The sequence below is a fragment of the Solanum stenotomum genome, chromosome 1 (genome assembly GCF_019186545.1).
Source record: "Solanum stenotomum isolate F172 chromosome 1, ASM1918654v1, whole genome shotgun sequence".
In the NCBI taxonomy this organism is placed as follows: Eukaryota; Viridiplantae; Streptophyta; class Magnoliopsida; order Solanales; family Solanaceae; genus Solanum; species Solanum stenotomum.
In genome coordinates this window covers 7855711-7871879 of record NC_064282.1, presented here as the reverse complement: position 1 = coordinate 7871879, position 16169 = coordinate 7855711, and the positions used below count along the sequence as shown (strand labels likewise).

The following is a 16169-nucleotide window of genomic DNA, read 5'->3' as shown; positions in this document are numbered from 1 at the left end:
GGGGGGGGGAGGGGATGAATAGTTTTCTTTTACAAATGGACTTTGTCCTAAATCGGTGATGGTGCGCAACATTAGTCTGCTAAAAAGTACTTCTTCTGATTCTTAAAGAGTTGAAAAGAGTCTTTAGCTAGTATAACTATGTATCTTTTTTAATAGTTTGTTATATTGTTTTCGCTAGAGCTCGAAATGATTAATGATTTTTTTAATCTCACAAGATAGTATCAATTACGGGAGGCGGACATAAAATAGCACGATTATGAATTTATCTAACTAATTAGATACAACAACCTATTCAATCAAGAAAAATGAAATTGGAAGAAGCGAATAGGAATATAGACACTTCACCTAAAATGGTTCAAATATGAATATTATATTAACAACGAATAATAAGCCAAATCAATCATACATGCAAATCATATTTTTGGGTATCATATAATAATAGGTCATTAGAATAAAAACAATGATATCACCATATATATATATATATATATATATATATATATGGCTTAGAAAACAAACTATATATATATATTATTTATATAATTGATGGCCATAAGACTTATTATGAATCCTAAAATGGTGCACGTAAGTCTTTTCAATTTAGACAGCTATTGGTAATTTGTCTCTAAATCTCTCATTATCAAAGTCACTTTCTTCAATTAATCCTTTCTTTTCAACAACATCATTATAGTAATTAAGATATTCTATATTATTGTGGCCTGGAATGGAAATGATGTTATTTTCCTTTGTTAAAAAAGACTTTTCTCCATTTTAATTTGTGTGTTATATATATAGAGTTGTTGTTTTTTGCTATTAATTTCGATTTTTTCTTATTTGTACGACTTAGGTAAATGTTTTTTGATTTATTATATAAGCATCCCCTTTCAATTTCTTTTTTCATTGCTTTGAGAGAATTAATTAAAATGTCGGAAGATTATGTGAGGAACATAAATAAAAAAAATTGTTGTCATGCTTCAATGTCAATTTAATAATATGAATCTTCAACAATCACTACAACAAAAGTATCTTTTAGCAGCAATAAATAGACATATTTATAAAGAGTGCTAAAGTTTTACCGACATTAGTTAAGTGTCATTAGATTCAATGTCGCTAAAGGCTTTAGGACATATACAAAGAGTGTTAATTGCCGTTAATTAATTGCCGCTAAAGTTCATTTTTGATAAAGTGAATTTAGGTTTTTAGCACAAAGAGTTATTTATATTTTCTATATTCGTACAAATAGTGATAAAAAAATTTAAGTAAATTTTGGTTCTATTGTCGTTTACCTACACATTAATTAACGTACAAAGGTCCATGATATATATCAAGGAGAGCTATTGATGCTCCTTCACTGAAAAATTACACTATTGAATTAAGGACATTTCGACTAAAGGCTGTACTAGATCAGATAACCAAAATGGTAAGTATTCCTCCATTCTTAATTAAAAATTTCGATTTAGATCTAGAGTCCTAGATGTCGTCCTTAGAGAGTACCCCAAAATGATGTAAATTAGGATTATTAATCAAGTCTCAAAATCGATACTAGACGCTAATTACCTCTAAGGTTTTTGCTGGATCAATGCTCTACATGGTATCATTATCTAATGGGAATTTTCATAAAGGTTTTGAACGAAATCACTCATTTATTGTTGTAATAAAGTTTTACTATGATGAATTTTGGAATTATTTCACAGTATAAAAAGGAAGGAAAAAAATATTTTTGACCATTGAAGAAATGAAGTTCTTTTGGGAGACAAATGAGCAACCAGCGAAGAATCCAATGAACTAGTCTTAAATACTACTACTGTATACCCAAATTAAAAATCTCACTTGAATTCTTATCAAGTTAAATAATATCATATAAATTACGTATACAAAAAAAAACAAACCAGTGAATACTAATCTATAATCGCACAAAATAATCAATATGACGACTTCAGACCACAAATTACACAAAAATATTTTTTATTAAATTTTGAATCAAGTCAAATAATATCACATAAATTACACTATACGAAGTATATTTATTTTTTTCACCTCTTTTTCGTTGGTCGTACGTAATCCAAGAATATTGAATAGTTTGAGAATCGACACTCGAGATTTTTTTTATTTATTTTTTAAAAAGTAAAATAGATACAGTACCTAAAAAATGACCCTACAATCAGATAGAAGTAATTAATTGGTAGAACTACCTCTTTAATTTTTCACTGAATTGTACGTGTGTGTGGAATTATTGACTGAATTGGTACCACATGAGTAGATTTGTACTATGCCTGTTAAAAATCAATGCACCTATAGCCAAGTCAAACATATTTTAATAACTACTCCCTCCGTCCCTTTTTAGTTGTCCATATTTCCTTTTTTAGTTGTCCCTATTTAGTTGTCCATTTTGACAAATCAAGAAAGGACAACAAATTTTTTCCTATTATACCCTTATTTACACTTCTTNTTTTTTTTGGGGTGTTGTGAGTAAATGGTGATAGTGAATTTGACCCAATTATTTACCATATTAGGGTAATATAATAGGAATTAATTTTACCACACCTGAATTCTTCTACCTCAACTCATCATTTCATTTTTACTAACTTTATGCACAGCTAGCTGAATTCCATAATGGGTGGTAAAAATCCTACTTTTATTATTAACCTTTTTTGGTCCTAGCTTTTAAAAGAATAGTTAATGTATTAAAAAAATGTAAGGGGAGTTGCTGAAATAATTCTAACTATGACTTATATTCCTGGTTTGTTTTCATATAATTTATTTTAGATTATGATGGTATATAATTTATCAAATAATATATTTCTTTGAAAATTATTTAGAAAAAGTTTTTTATAAGACACATTCAATCCAGTTTTTAAATTGGCTGAATTAAGTGGGTCGATAAAATGGGTTGATTAGTTAATAAAATTAATTAGTGAATAATTAATATTAGAAAATAATGTTAATTATTTAAAATATTTTGTGAAATTATACTAGACGGTTATTTTTGTAATCATATACAATCTATAAAGTGACCTAGAAAATTCTATACACTAGCGAAAATAAAACAAATATTTTAAGCTTTAAAAAAGTTCTGTATTCTCCATTAGTAGAATATTAACACTGAAATCTTTTTAACTTGAATGGAGGAGAGATATTTAATTAAGTAATGACTCTTAAGATATTTATTAGTTCAATTGATCGAATAGCGAAACGACACGTTTAAATTGCAATCATTTGAGGGTTAATCAAAGGATTAATTAATTTGGTATGATCTTTGGATTTGGGGTGGTGGAAAAGAAGATTTCATTAAGATGAAAAAAGTCCAAAAGATTGCCAATCCAAATAAAGAGTTAAAAAATTTGCAGTCAATATTTTGGACTCCAATCAGTTTTCACCATTTTGCACAATCACATTTTCATATTTTATTAAAAGAAAATGATGGTAGAGTGGCAGTGCAATTATTATTCTGAAGTAATTGTTATTTCTGAAGGGCTGTCTTTAGTCTCATCATAAAGCTAGAATGATAGATAATATTGATTTTATAATGTATCTTACTTTTTTTGATAATCATGTTGTCTGAGTCAGTTTACGCGTATTTTTATTAGTTTTGTGTAATATATATCATTTTTCATCAGCAATAAATATCATGTAACTCTATTCACTAAGACTAAGACAGATGGAAAGAAATTACCAACTTATTGTTTGCTTTGTTGAAATTTAACTCACTCACTTCAAAATTCCAATACAAGCATATATTTTTTTCTCTTACTATGTCATTCCAAATAAAAAGCATTCGTATGCACTAAATTGATTTTTTTTTATTTAAAAAGAAGATCATACTATAAACTACAAAACCTATAAGTTTAGGATTGTGACAATTCCTTGAAAGAGAGGGGCCTATTTTCCCTCAAAGTTGAGACTCTAAATTCCTTCTTTTATGAAACATTATTGCCTCTATGATGGTACTACATAAAATTTGAACTTAGCTTCCTTTGTAGGGCATTTATTATTGGTCTAAAATGATCCATTTTCAAATTTGATGTAAACAACACACTTATTATATAACTTATATGATTCCCTACTTATTAGGCACATCTACATTAGTCCAATTTTTTTTTAAAAAATACTTAGTCTATCATTCGTCGATTTTAACCATGTTTGCGCTATTTTAGTTTGATCTGAAAAAAATTTAAGCATCCATAGTTACCTTAGATGGATGTAGGTAGGTGTTTAACTTAATTATTGATATTCTCCCTATTAATGTGTGCCAGATTGTACCAATTAATACAAGTTAATGTTATAAACATTGTACGTATTTGTTCCACTATAAAAATAAATAAATCACTAGAAACATATATAAATATATCATTCGGTCATCTAATTTATTAACATGGTCGAAGTATTGATATATTTTGATTGTATATATAATTTGGCTATGGAGCGCAAATAGCAAAAATATAGCCAAAGAGCGCTAATATGATTTTTATCTTTGCTATTCCTAAAATTTACTCTAATATATAATCATAATAAAGAAAAGTAGTAATTATTATTAGGTATTGAAAATTTATAAAAGAGCAAATAAAGCAATTAAAAATCTTAGTAAGAATGGAGCGGTTTAGATTATGACTCGCTTTTTAATCCATTTCAGTCCAAGTAGCTTTTGGGTGGGTCAATAACCCACTCATATATTAATTCAACTCATTTTGACTTCCCCAAATTCAATCTAGCCCATCCAATTGCATCTCGATACACTAACGATACATGGTATACATATTTTGTGAACTAGATCACACAAAGGTATTGACCCGTACTACTGTAATTGCAAAAGAATCCGGGCTTTTATTAGTTCTAGGGCTCTGAACTTGGGCCTCGTAATAGTTGCAATTGAACTCTTGGTTGATTGTGTGGCTTCTTTGTCTGTTATTGAGTACTGGGCTTTTATTAGTTCTTGGGCTTTGAACATGTAATAAATATGTATTATGGGCCGTTAATGGGCTCGCCGTTTTCTATTTTGAAAAAAACTGTTTTGTGGGCCAAAATTCAGTACATCCACAATCTTAAGATGGGCCAACCTGAAGGATGTATTAGATTCACCTGTCTGTTGGTAGAATTCATTTTTTAAAATATTTTTTTATGTCAATTGCATGGAGAATGAATAGGGGGAATTCACAAATAACCAATTTTCAACCCGAGTAATTATAATCATGGAGTTTTATTCGTAAGAGTCGAGTTGAAATTGAAGAATTGAAAAGTAGGTAACCCTCGGTATTATATGGTAGAATAATACACCTAAGAGTGGTGAAATCTTTATTTATTAATTACACAGATGTCTCGAATTTGAATCAGTTAATAACATTTCATAAAGAAAATTGTAGGTTAATGGGTGATTGTAGCTGTGACACTACAACTATATTGCCAGGACTAAAAAATGAGAATGAGATTTTATAAATTTCGAAAAGCAAAAAAGGAAGGGACAAGCCTAAGACAATGAAATTAAAATATTTAAAAGTTTTCTTCAGCTTTTAGAAAAGTAATTTAGCATATTAAGACCTTATAATTCCATAAAATGAGAATCTTTTTTAGATCCCAAAAAAATAAAATAAAAATTAACTGGACCATATGGTACACAAAAAAGTAAGAAAAAGTAGAATAGGGCCCAAAAAACCAGCTAATTTTACCACTCGCATTACTCGTCAGAGTTTGCAACTTTAATTTGCCTTTTGCTCTGCCCAACCCTTTTTACTTTTTCTTTGTGCTCCTTCATTTTTCAAGTGTTATGATCGATTTTGTAAGTATGTTAATTAATTTCATAAGATATTGGAGTATGTTATTTGTCACTAATAAAGGTATCAGATAGTTTCGTTCACTAATATTTGAACATATAAGAATAAATCGCTTACTATTTTTATTTTAATTAAAATTTGAACTTAAAAGTAATAATTCTCAACTCAATATATTAATCATTAGGCGACAACCTAGGGCACATTTTTCTTTTTTTAACTTTTTTTAACCCCACCACTGAAAAGAAAAACCTCAATGATCTTATATTGTCTAGTTGGAATTATAGTTGTAGCATTTTTATTATTATACTTAGGTTTTTCTAATACACATTAATCTTTTAGAATATTCGTTGTAAATGGTGCTAATTAAAAGGTTTTTTGTGGAGTGGAAAAGTTCAACAGGAATGTGAAGAGAGAGAAACAAAAGTTACAACACTTCACATTTCCGAAGATATATTAGGTTTATACTTATAAGATTTATTCACTCAGTTTCAATTTATTTCTCACGCTTTTTCTTAAAGATTATTTAAATATTTTTTTTATCTCTTTAATTCTAACATTTCATGTGACAGGTTTACATTATAGTGTTAAAGAACATTTTGATACTTCTATACAACTTTAATTTAACTCCATAAAATTAAAAAGAAAAACTTTATTTTTTTTAAAACTCCGTGTCAAACAAATTGAAACAGAATAAGTTTTTTCCACCGGTATATATACTAAAAATACGGCTTTAAGTAAGTGGTTATACTAAAAACTTCTTGTTGTTAGAGTCAAATCAAATTAAAATATGAGAAATGCATATAACTAAAATTTGTTAGATTTGGTCATATCCAAGAAAAAAATTCGCCTAGATACAAGTCATCCGTTGTAACAATAAATATTTTATTTACATGTCATATTATATATGTACAACTCCAATAGACTAAAAAGAGTTTATTTAATTTGCTGCCAAATATATTCCCTTGTTTTTCTATATATTAGACTCCAAACTCACAAAACAAAGAATGCTCTTTTCATAACCAAAATATGATTATAAACAACCAAAATCTCTAATTTTCTCTAAATGAAGGAATTTGAGTATAAAGAGCTTGAAAAAGCCACAGAAAATTTCTCACAATCAAGACTCATTGGTAAAGGAAGTCATGGATGTGTATACAAAGGCATATTAGATGAAGGTAAGAATATCATAGCCATAAAGAAACAATCATTGGGTCTTCAAAAAATTCAAGACAACTCCAAACTCGAAAACGAAGTAAGTATTTTATCGTCTTTGCCTGAAAACTCTTTCATCGTTAACTTTCTTGGAACGAGTCATCATTGTCATCATGACGATGACGACTCGTCCAAGAATGAAACTTTTCTCATCATGGAATACTTGCCAAATGGCACCCTTTATCAAATGCTTCATGCAAAAAATAATATCCTTCCTAATTGGCCCAAACGTGCTCAAATAGCCATTCAAGTTGCTAAAGCAATCCAATTTCTTCACCAAACTAAGCCTAATTCAATTGTTCATAGAGATATAAAGTCAGCCAATATTTTGTTTGATTCAAATTGGAATGCTAAGTTGGCTGATCTTGGACTTGCTTTAAGGATGAAAAATGATCATCAGGACAAGTCACCGAGTCATAGTTCTAACTCGGTGACTCGTCCTGCTGGTACAATCGGATATCTAGATCCTGATTACACAAAACCAAGCAAATTAAGCACGAAAAACGACGTGTTTAGTTTTGGGGTCCTACTATTCGAAATTATGTCTTCAAGAAAGGCGATCGATGTATCGAAATCGCCTGTTTCTATAGTTGATTGGGCAACAAAATTAATTAAAGAGGGACAAAGTTTGGAAATTTGTGACAAAAGAATGCATGTGCCATGGTACATGGAGGCCACGATAAAGAACATGCTAAGCATAGCCACACGTTGTGTCTCTCCAAAGAAAATAGCAAGACCAACAATTGAAGAAATTGTGATGGAAATGGAGAATGTGATAATTGAGCCAATTAAGTATCCTTTATGGAATATATTACGAGGCCTAACACTTTTGAGAAGGAAAAGAAAAAGATGTAGAAAAAATTGTTGTATTATTACTACAAATAATGTTACCAAGACATGTGCGCAACATGAAAAGAAGTTATTGATTAGGGAAATATTGGCAGATAAAGTCACGGAATAGATGCAGAGGCGAATTCAGAATATCGATCGGGTTCAATTTTTGTATTTATTGAATCATGTAAAAAAAAAAGCTACATTCACCTATGATTTGATGAATGATGATGAGGATAACTAAGTAATTGTTATTTCTATATGAGTGGATTACAACTCGGAGCAGTCAATAATGAGGCTTTTTAGGGGGGCATGCATTGCCAAAAACAAGATTCCAAAAGTAGGTAGAAGCGGGATTATTTATCAAAGATATTGTAATTTACTACTTATTTTGTATGGTTTTTTTCCTATAAATGACGTGTTATTCTTTGGTGTCGTTACGCTTTTATCTATGGCTTTTTGGGGAACTCTTAGTGAAATATACAGAAATTCTCCAACATTTGCATTGGGAGAATGTTTTGACCAGAATGTTTGTAGTTTGATTTTGCTACTCACGTTTCTGAAACAACTATATTTGTCATATTTCCTTATTTGTTTGAGGCAGAAGATCTATCGAATATAGTCTCTCACTCTATAGAGATAAAGTTTTATTTATGTTAGACCTCATTTATGAGTATGATATTATGTTTGTTGCTTACCTACTCCAGCTATACTTCTTTTAAGAGATTAACGTTTCATTAACATTCTAATTTGTTATATTTACTCAAATTTAATTCTATCACGTAACATCATAAAAGAAGTGCACAGCACTTGGAATTTTCAATTAGTGAAAAGTTTGGAGTAGACAAAATTTCTTCGTACTCCAATATGAGTCATCATAATCCCCTAATGTCTTGTATTTTTCTGCTCGTGTCAATATCTAGTCGTATCGTGTTGTCGAGTCTGTGTTCATGCAACAACAGGAATTTTATTTTATTTTTTAAAATAAAAATTAGTTAGGATTTATGGGGGAGATTGAGAATCATAGTTTCTGTATAACATATCACAAAAGTCTGTCTGAAAAGAAAATGACTTTATTCTGTAGATGTATTATATTATTGTTTCGTAAGATTTGTGTGATCTTTGTCAATTGTAAACAAAATGAACCGTACGTGGAAAGGTGGTAAAGGAATATCGACTCTAATGAATAAACTAGTACATGTGATTAAACAAGCGTGATAGATACCCTTATCTCAATTAAAACTACTTGCAATTTATTTATCAATAAAAGAAGATAAAATATTATCAAATCAACCTATAGGATAAGTAACGCCTAGTCTTATTTTTCTCAGCGATAGTACGTATCGTCCTCAACATTCAAATAGCAACTAAGTGGATGCGAACTTAAGCTATCAAAGCATGCCAGAAAAAGAAGCAAGAATTGGAGAACTTACCCAAAAAATTAAAAAAAAACTGTTCCAGAAAGGAAATAGTGAGACTTGTCAACCTAAGTATTTGAGAGTGCAGGAAATAGGTAGGATCATTACTTAAGAGGGCAGTTTCAACCAAGTATTAGATGATCCTCCCTGATGGGAAAACAAAATTGGAAGTCACAAAAATAACTTGTTTAAAATATCACAAACTCAACTCTAATGCAAGCAAGTACAGATAAATATAGAAAAACATAGCCTCAGGGGATCCTCTAGCTCCATTAGTCCTAAAGCTCCATCTCCAATTTCTATCTAATGAGACTTCACATACTCTTGGACGATATGGAGACCCTCGGTCTCTTCACCGTAATCCTGAAGAACAATCACAAAATTTATTATGATGTATACAAGGCGGTAGTGGGCAACTTATTATGTACTGTTTACGCAAATGCAAATATAAAGGATGTGTACCTTCACGACAACACAGCCACAACCAACAACCTTCCTTGCTTTACCTTCAGAATCAATCTTACATAACTGTAAAAGAAAAAAGATTATAGTCAATGAGTAGTTAAATTTTAATTTACATCATACACTTCAATAAACATGGTTAATAATCAGAATCTTCTGGTGCCATATATACCATGTGAAAAGGCATAGGTATATTAAACACAACTAAATAAGTAAAGGTTAAAGATAAAACTCATGTGCAAACATACATTCCATTGATTTTCACAATATTAAGCAGATAATCAGGTACAGTGAAGACCGAGGAACCTTAAATTCCACAACTAAGGTTTCATGAATTACTTACACCAGCCCATTCGCCAAGAGTCTTTGCATTGGGAACTGTAATCAAACTGACATTGTGATCAGCACAAAGTCCTTTCACCAGTTTGACATAATCTGGCTGATCACAGTCCTCTGCTAGCACACAAAGCTGTGCAGCATGCTTCTCAATGACCTTAGCACCTTCGTGAAGTCCTCGAGCAAGCCCTCCATGAGCTTTAGACTTCCTGAGAACCAGCTGTAGAGCAGTCATGATATCCATGGGCTCTCCAAGTGCTGGAGCAGGAGTCTCAACAGCGGGAACAGCAACAGCAGCATCCTCTCTGCAAGTATACAAATGTCAGATAAAGTACACCTTATATCAAAGGTTCAAGATAGACACACATCAATGGCCATATTGGCACAGCAACAATTACCATCCATAAGCACATAACAATGGTATAAAAGATAATTCCACATGAATCACAAACATCAATACAGAATGTTGTAAAAGGTTTCCCTGTAATGGAGTACAGGACCATCACAGCAAATAGTAAACTTAATCTAAATATGCAATCTCTAATCTAGTCAACTTTTTATGATTGATTTTGTCTACATCCAGATAACATGAACAATGTCCACACAGCTATAAGTTTTACAATATATAAGCAGAATTAAAACACTCATCTAGGGTAATGAATTTCATTACGCTTCGACAAATTAACAAATCAAATGCCGAAGGAATGGATAGTTTATTAGTTGGTTTCATACGAAGCCATTAAAATAACTAGTCAGATTACAGGGAATGTTTTGGTTCTAGTTTCATGAAATCTAGAGACACAATAAATTTGCACATTACAATTACCTAAAGACTATTCATTATAGGACAACCAAATCATCAAACAGTTAAAGATTTATCACAGGTCTAGATCACTACAAACCACAAAGATAACAACTTTAAAACCAGAAAGAATCAAGGAAACAGAATTTTAACAAGAGATCTTAAAAATGGCAAATGGCAACACTTACCCAGACATTCTTTCTTTCTTGATAAAGGTTAAAACCCACAAAACCCAGCAACCTGTTGTTTCCAAAAAGTCGAACACGAAACTCAGTCAGGTAAATAGAATCAATAACAGACTCCATAAACCCTCATACTAAATATATCGTGTCAACTCATCCAAAATTGAACCACCCCCAATAAAATTTTTAAAAAGATTGATTTCACAATAGTGTAAAAAGATCCATTAAACTTCCCAGACACTAAAGACAATACCAAAATCATGGGTTTACAGTTCAGTTTAGAAAAAAAGGGCGTCTAACCTTCAAGATTTTACAGACGAAGCAACTGCTCTGAGAGGCTGCAGTAGAGGCAAAGGGGGCGTTAGGGAAGAAGAGAAGAGAAAAGTTCATATATATGAGGATCTTAACGGCAGCCCTAAAAAAGCCCTGCAGTTTAACTTTATTGGGCTCTCTTAGTTGGGCCCAAAAAAGAAAGCATTCCTATTCAACTTCTTTGTACACTAAGTTGGGCCCAAAAAAGCATTCTTTTGGGATATATATTGAGTCCAAAAAGTCCTATTACTAATTTATGTATTTTTCAACTTACTATTATTGATTCAATCAAGGGAAAAAAACATACATATACTTGGGGGCGTTCACAGGGCGGTTTGTAAAAATCAAAATTAAATTAATTTAATTAGTTTTTTAATTATTAAAATCAAATTAAATATAATATACATTAATTGATTTGGTTGTTATCGGTTTCGTTCCGATTTGGTTCGATTAATCAGTTATTAATCATACACAAAAAAAAATCAATTAAAAGAGGAAAAAAAAGACAACAATTCATTGAGAACAAAAAATTGTTAGAATAACTAACAGTACATAAGTTTTATTCACTTAATTTACTATGAATAAAGCTTCAAAATTCACTATTTGTCTTATATACATGAACCAATAAGATAAATGTTTTCGTCTTAAGCGTTTTTACTTTCATAAATAAATGATAAACAAAATTTGTTGAAAACATATAGAGGATATTTAAAATTATTTACAAAAATAATATATTATGCATGTATAATAATAGAAATATATGTATATAATTTATCGATTTGGTACGATTCTTTCTTATTTTATTGAACATAATCAAACCAAACTAAATATTATCAGTATTTTAAAATCTTAAACTAAACCAAACCCTAACTCATATAAAATCATTTATTTTCGATTTAGTTTGATTTATCCATTTGAGTCGGTATTTATTCAAACCTTGAACACCCATGCATATACTATTTAAGGATCAATATGATAGTTTCTTCTAAAACCTAACAAATAAGGTAAGAAATTTAAACAAATAAAAAAACACGGTAAAAAATAACAATAATTAAATGTATGACGTAGATTATTGATACTTTTCCTTTATTTTTTCTCAGTTTATTTTTCAACATATACGATTTTGTTTTTTCGCTTTACATAGTATTTTTTTTTGTCTCATTAACATCATTATTTGTATTAAATTTTCAATAATATAACTTGAAAAAATTGAGGAACTTCAATTGTTTTCAGTGAAAGAATCACTTCATTGCAAGTATGACGGATGTCGAATGTAAAATGGTATAGCAACATTTCAATCTTGATTAAACAAGGTGAAAAATATGACGTATCAGCTCAAATATTCATCCTTTAGTACCAAAAAAAACATGAATAATTAAATTCTTAATGTTTTGTAAATAAAAGAAAATTTTATTTATTTATTGTAATTTAAGCTCTTAAATATATTATATATGTGATTTTTTCTTTAATAAATCAAGGAAGGTTGTACAAAGAAAATTGAAAAACTACCCCTATGATGTTTTTTAGAATTTAATTTATTTGATATAAATTCTTTTTAAAAAGTTGATAATAAATAATTTTATTTTTAAAAAAATACAATTAAATTGAAAAAAAGTGAGAATGCTTATTTATTTTCAATTTTTTTCTAGATGAGGAAACAAAAACATGCTTTTAATTTGAAACAAATACGTTTTTATAAAATATAAATAATTCAATAACCAGCTCATAAGAATATAATATAAAATTTATAATTTGTTGAAAATAAATTACTAGCTTTGTGTGTGCATTGCACATGTGTTCCATATAATATATTTTGTTTATACATTTATAAAATCACAAATGGCTAATTCGAGCCCCAATAAAAAAACTTACGACAATTAGACAATTATAAAAGAAAACACGTGAATATTTAAGTTCATATATTTTATAAATAAAAGAACAGTATATTTATGTATTGCAATTCAAGTTCTTAAATACATTATGTATATGATTTTTTCTTCGATAAATAAAGAAATGTTGTATAAAAAAAATTGAAAAACTGCACCTATTAAGATTTTTAGTATTTAATTTATTCGGCATTAAATTCTTTTTAAAAAGCTGATAATATTTAATTTTATTTTAAATAAAAATCTATTAAAATTGTCAAAAAAAAAATGAACATGCTATTTTTTAATTATTTTTTTCAAATGAAAGAAACAAAACCATGCTTCTAATGTGACACAAATACATTTGTTTACAAAATAAAAACAATTAGATAATTAAATGACCAGCTTATAAGAATATATAAAATTTATAATTTATAAGGTATTTTTTGTAATAATAAATATTTAATGACTATATAACAAAGCTAGTAAACAGTATGTTATATTTATTTTATAGTCAAATATATGTATTTACTCTCTTTTTCTCCGTTGTAAATACTATAGGAAGCAAATAATTACGCAAGTTACTGTTTTATTTCATCAAACAACTAGATAGAAATTATAACTTACACAATTCATCAAAATAAAAAACGTAAGAATTCAACTTTTAATTTTTTCTTCTCTTTACTAATGTAAAAAAAATACTATAAATTGATTAACATAGCTTCATGCTAATAAAATACTTCTTAGTTGATATTCATCCTTAGAAATAATGCCAACAAGGATCACAAAGAACATTCTCATTGACTAAAGATCTTGACGTCAGGGATAAAAGTAGAAAATAGGACTTCTAATATATGGAACTGACACAAATCAGGTGATGAATGGATGAAAAATAACTAGCGTATTTTTATCACTATGTGGAATAACACACGGGGTGAAAGAGACAAGATCAAAGTATTGCAAGAAGATAAAATTTAAAAAAATAGTTTCTAGACATGTGTGTTCTATATTAATTTTTTATGGAGTTATAAAGTCACAGATAGCTGATTTGAGACCAAATAAAAATAATTACGACTATCATATAATTATAAAAAGAATTAAATTAAAAAAGTGTATAGTTTGTCGTTTGATTGATTTGTTTTTTTTAAGACTTAAAAGTGAAATGTTTTGTTTTGTTTTTTTATTTGAGTTTGAGCTCTCTTTAATGGTGTATAACAATTTTTTTTGTTTTTCTGACAATAATTTATTAATTTTCTGTTTGACATAATCTAATGATAAGATAATCTAGTAGTAGTTGATTATTTTAGTTATTTTGCAATAAAAATAACTTCACAAAATTTTTATGAAGATATATACAAATAAAAATGATTTAAATAAGTATATATATATATATATATATATATATTATGGACACGTGCAACTGTGTTCTATATCATTTTTTTAATAGATTTATAAAGCTACAAAAAGCTAATTTGAGCTCAAATAAAAAAACTTATGATTATTAGATAATTATAAAAAATTAAATTAAAGATGTCGATAGTTGTTTGTCATTTGCTTGATTTTCTGCTTAAAACTTAAAAGTAAAAAAAATTGTTTTGCTTTTTGATTTGAGTTTGAACTCTCTTTAATAGCGTGTGTGATAAAAATTTTGTTTACTGGTCAACAATTTATTAATTTCTTGTTTGATATAATTTAATGATGAGATAATCTAGTAGTTGTTGATTCTTTTTAGCTAATCTGAATTTAAAATATTTTTACAAAATGTTTATAATGATATATACAAATAAGAACGATTTAAATAAGTGTATATATATATAACTAGTTTCTGAAAATGTGTGTTGCACTTGTGTTTTATATCGATTTTTTTTATAGATTTATAAAATCACAAATAGCGAATTTGAGTCCAAATAAACAAAACTTGCGACTATTACATAATTATAAAGAATCAAATTCAAGAAGCCTATAGCTGTTTGTCATTTGCTTGATTTTGCTTAAGACTTAAAAGCCAAAGCTTTTGTTTTGACTCTTGTTTTGAATTTGAGCTCTCTTTAATAGTGTGTAACAAAATTTTGTTTACTCATCAACAATTTATAAATTTTATGTTTGACATAATCTAATGATGAGATTTTCTAGGTAGTTGATTCTTTTCAGTAATTCTTCATTTAAAATATCTTTACAAAACGTTTATAAATATATACAAATAAAAATGATATATATATATATATATATATAAACTAGTTTATGGACACATATATTACACGTGGGTTTTATATCATTTTTTTATATAGATTAATAAAGTTACAAATAGCTCATTTGAACCACAGTAGAAAAAAATTACGACTATCAGATAATTATAAAAATTCAAATTATAGAAATCTATAATTGTTTGTCATTTGCTTTATTTTTAGCTTAAGAATTGAAGTGAAAACTTCTGCTTTGCTTTTTTGCTTTGAGTTTGAGCTCTCTTTAGTAGTGTGTGTAACAACAATTTTATTTACTTGTTAGCAAATTATTAATTTCTTTTTGACAAAATCATTGATGAGATTATCTAGTAGTAGTTGATTCTTTTTAGTTATTCTACATTAAAAATATATTTACAAAACACTTATAAAGATATATACAGATAAAAGTGATTTAAATAAGTCTCTCTATATATAAGGATAAAATCGAATTTTATACCTAAACTATTGAGAGTGTGAGTTTCATATCTAAACTATCACTTATTAGTTTGAGAAACATATCTTTCTCTTTTATAACAGTCTCATCATGGTGTGTGTAATACACTCTCTCTTTGACTTAAAAAAATTGTCACATCCATTCAACATGGACAAAACTTTTTATCTTGACAAAAATTAAATAAATTAAGTATTAGTTAAAATTAAAGATTAAAAAATTATTATCCCAAAAAAAATATTTTTTTTAAAAATAAAATGTTAAATATTTTTTTGTTACCCCACTTCATTACTTTCTCTCACTGTAATCCC

General features: G+C 28.3%; 2 protein-coding genes across 3 annotated transcripts; one reads left to right on the top strand and one right to left on the bottom strand.

The window, feature by feature from the left end:
* The first annotated feature begins 6675 nt into the window (after positions 1–6675).
* LOC125853730 (serine/threonine-protein kinase-like protein At5g23170) lies at positions 6676–7959 on the top strand. Its single transcript, XM_049533468.1, has one exon. The coding sequence runs from the start codon at positions 6829–6831 to the stop codon at positions 7936–7938; it is 1110 nt and encodes a 369-aa protein (XP_049389425.1). The 5' UTR covers positions 6676–6828; the 3' UTR covers positions 7939–7959.
* Positions 7960–9345: 1386 nt separating this feature from the next.
* On the bottom strand, positions 9346–11404 carry LOC125849484 (40S ribosomal protein S12-like). 2 transcript variants are annotated; one of them, XM_049529573.1, is made up of 5 exons: positions 11309–11404; positions 11015–11066; positions 10032–10329; positions 9689–9754; positions 9346–9589 (listed from the first exon to the last, which is right to left on the bottom strand). In XM_049529573.1, exons 2-5 carry the CDS (start codon positions 11020–11022, stop codon positions 9530–9532), a joined length of 432 nt encoding a protein of 143 aa, XP_049385530.1. In that variant the 5' UTR covers positions 11023–11066; positions 11309–11404; the 3' UTR covers positions 9346–9529. The 2 variants fall into 2 exon arrangements, with proteins under 2 accessions (XP_049385530.1, XP_049385538.1); XM_049529581.1 differs by lacking the exon at positions 11015–11066 and having other exon boundaries at positions 11309–11393.
* Between the last annotated feature and the right edge of the window lie 4765 nt (positions 11405–16169).

Bases quoted from the DNA above. Each gene is read 5' to 3' on its own strand.
- LOC125853730 (XM_049533468.1), top strand. From the start codon at position 6,829: ATGAAGGAATTTGAGTATAAAGAGCTTGAAAAAGCCACAGAAAATTTC.
- LOC125849484 (XM_049529573.1), bottom strand. The intron at 9,755-10,031 runs GTAAGTAATTCA...TTTCTTTTACAG, and splicing joins CTCTTGGCGAATGGGCTGGT to TTATGTAAGATTGATTCTGA. The intron at 9,590-9,688 runs GTACACATCCTT...ATTGTTCTTCAG, and splicing joins GTGGCTGTGTTGTCGTGAAG to GATTACGGTGAAGAGACCGA.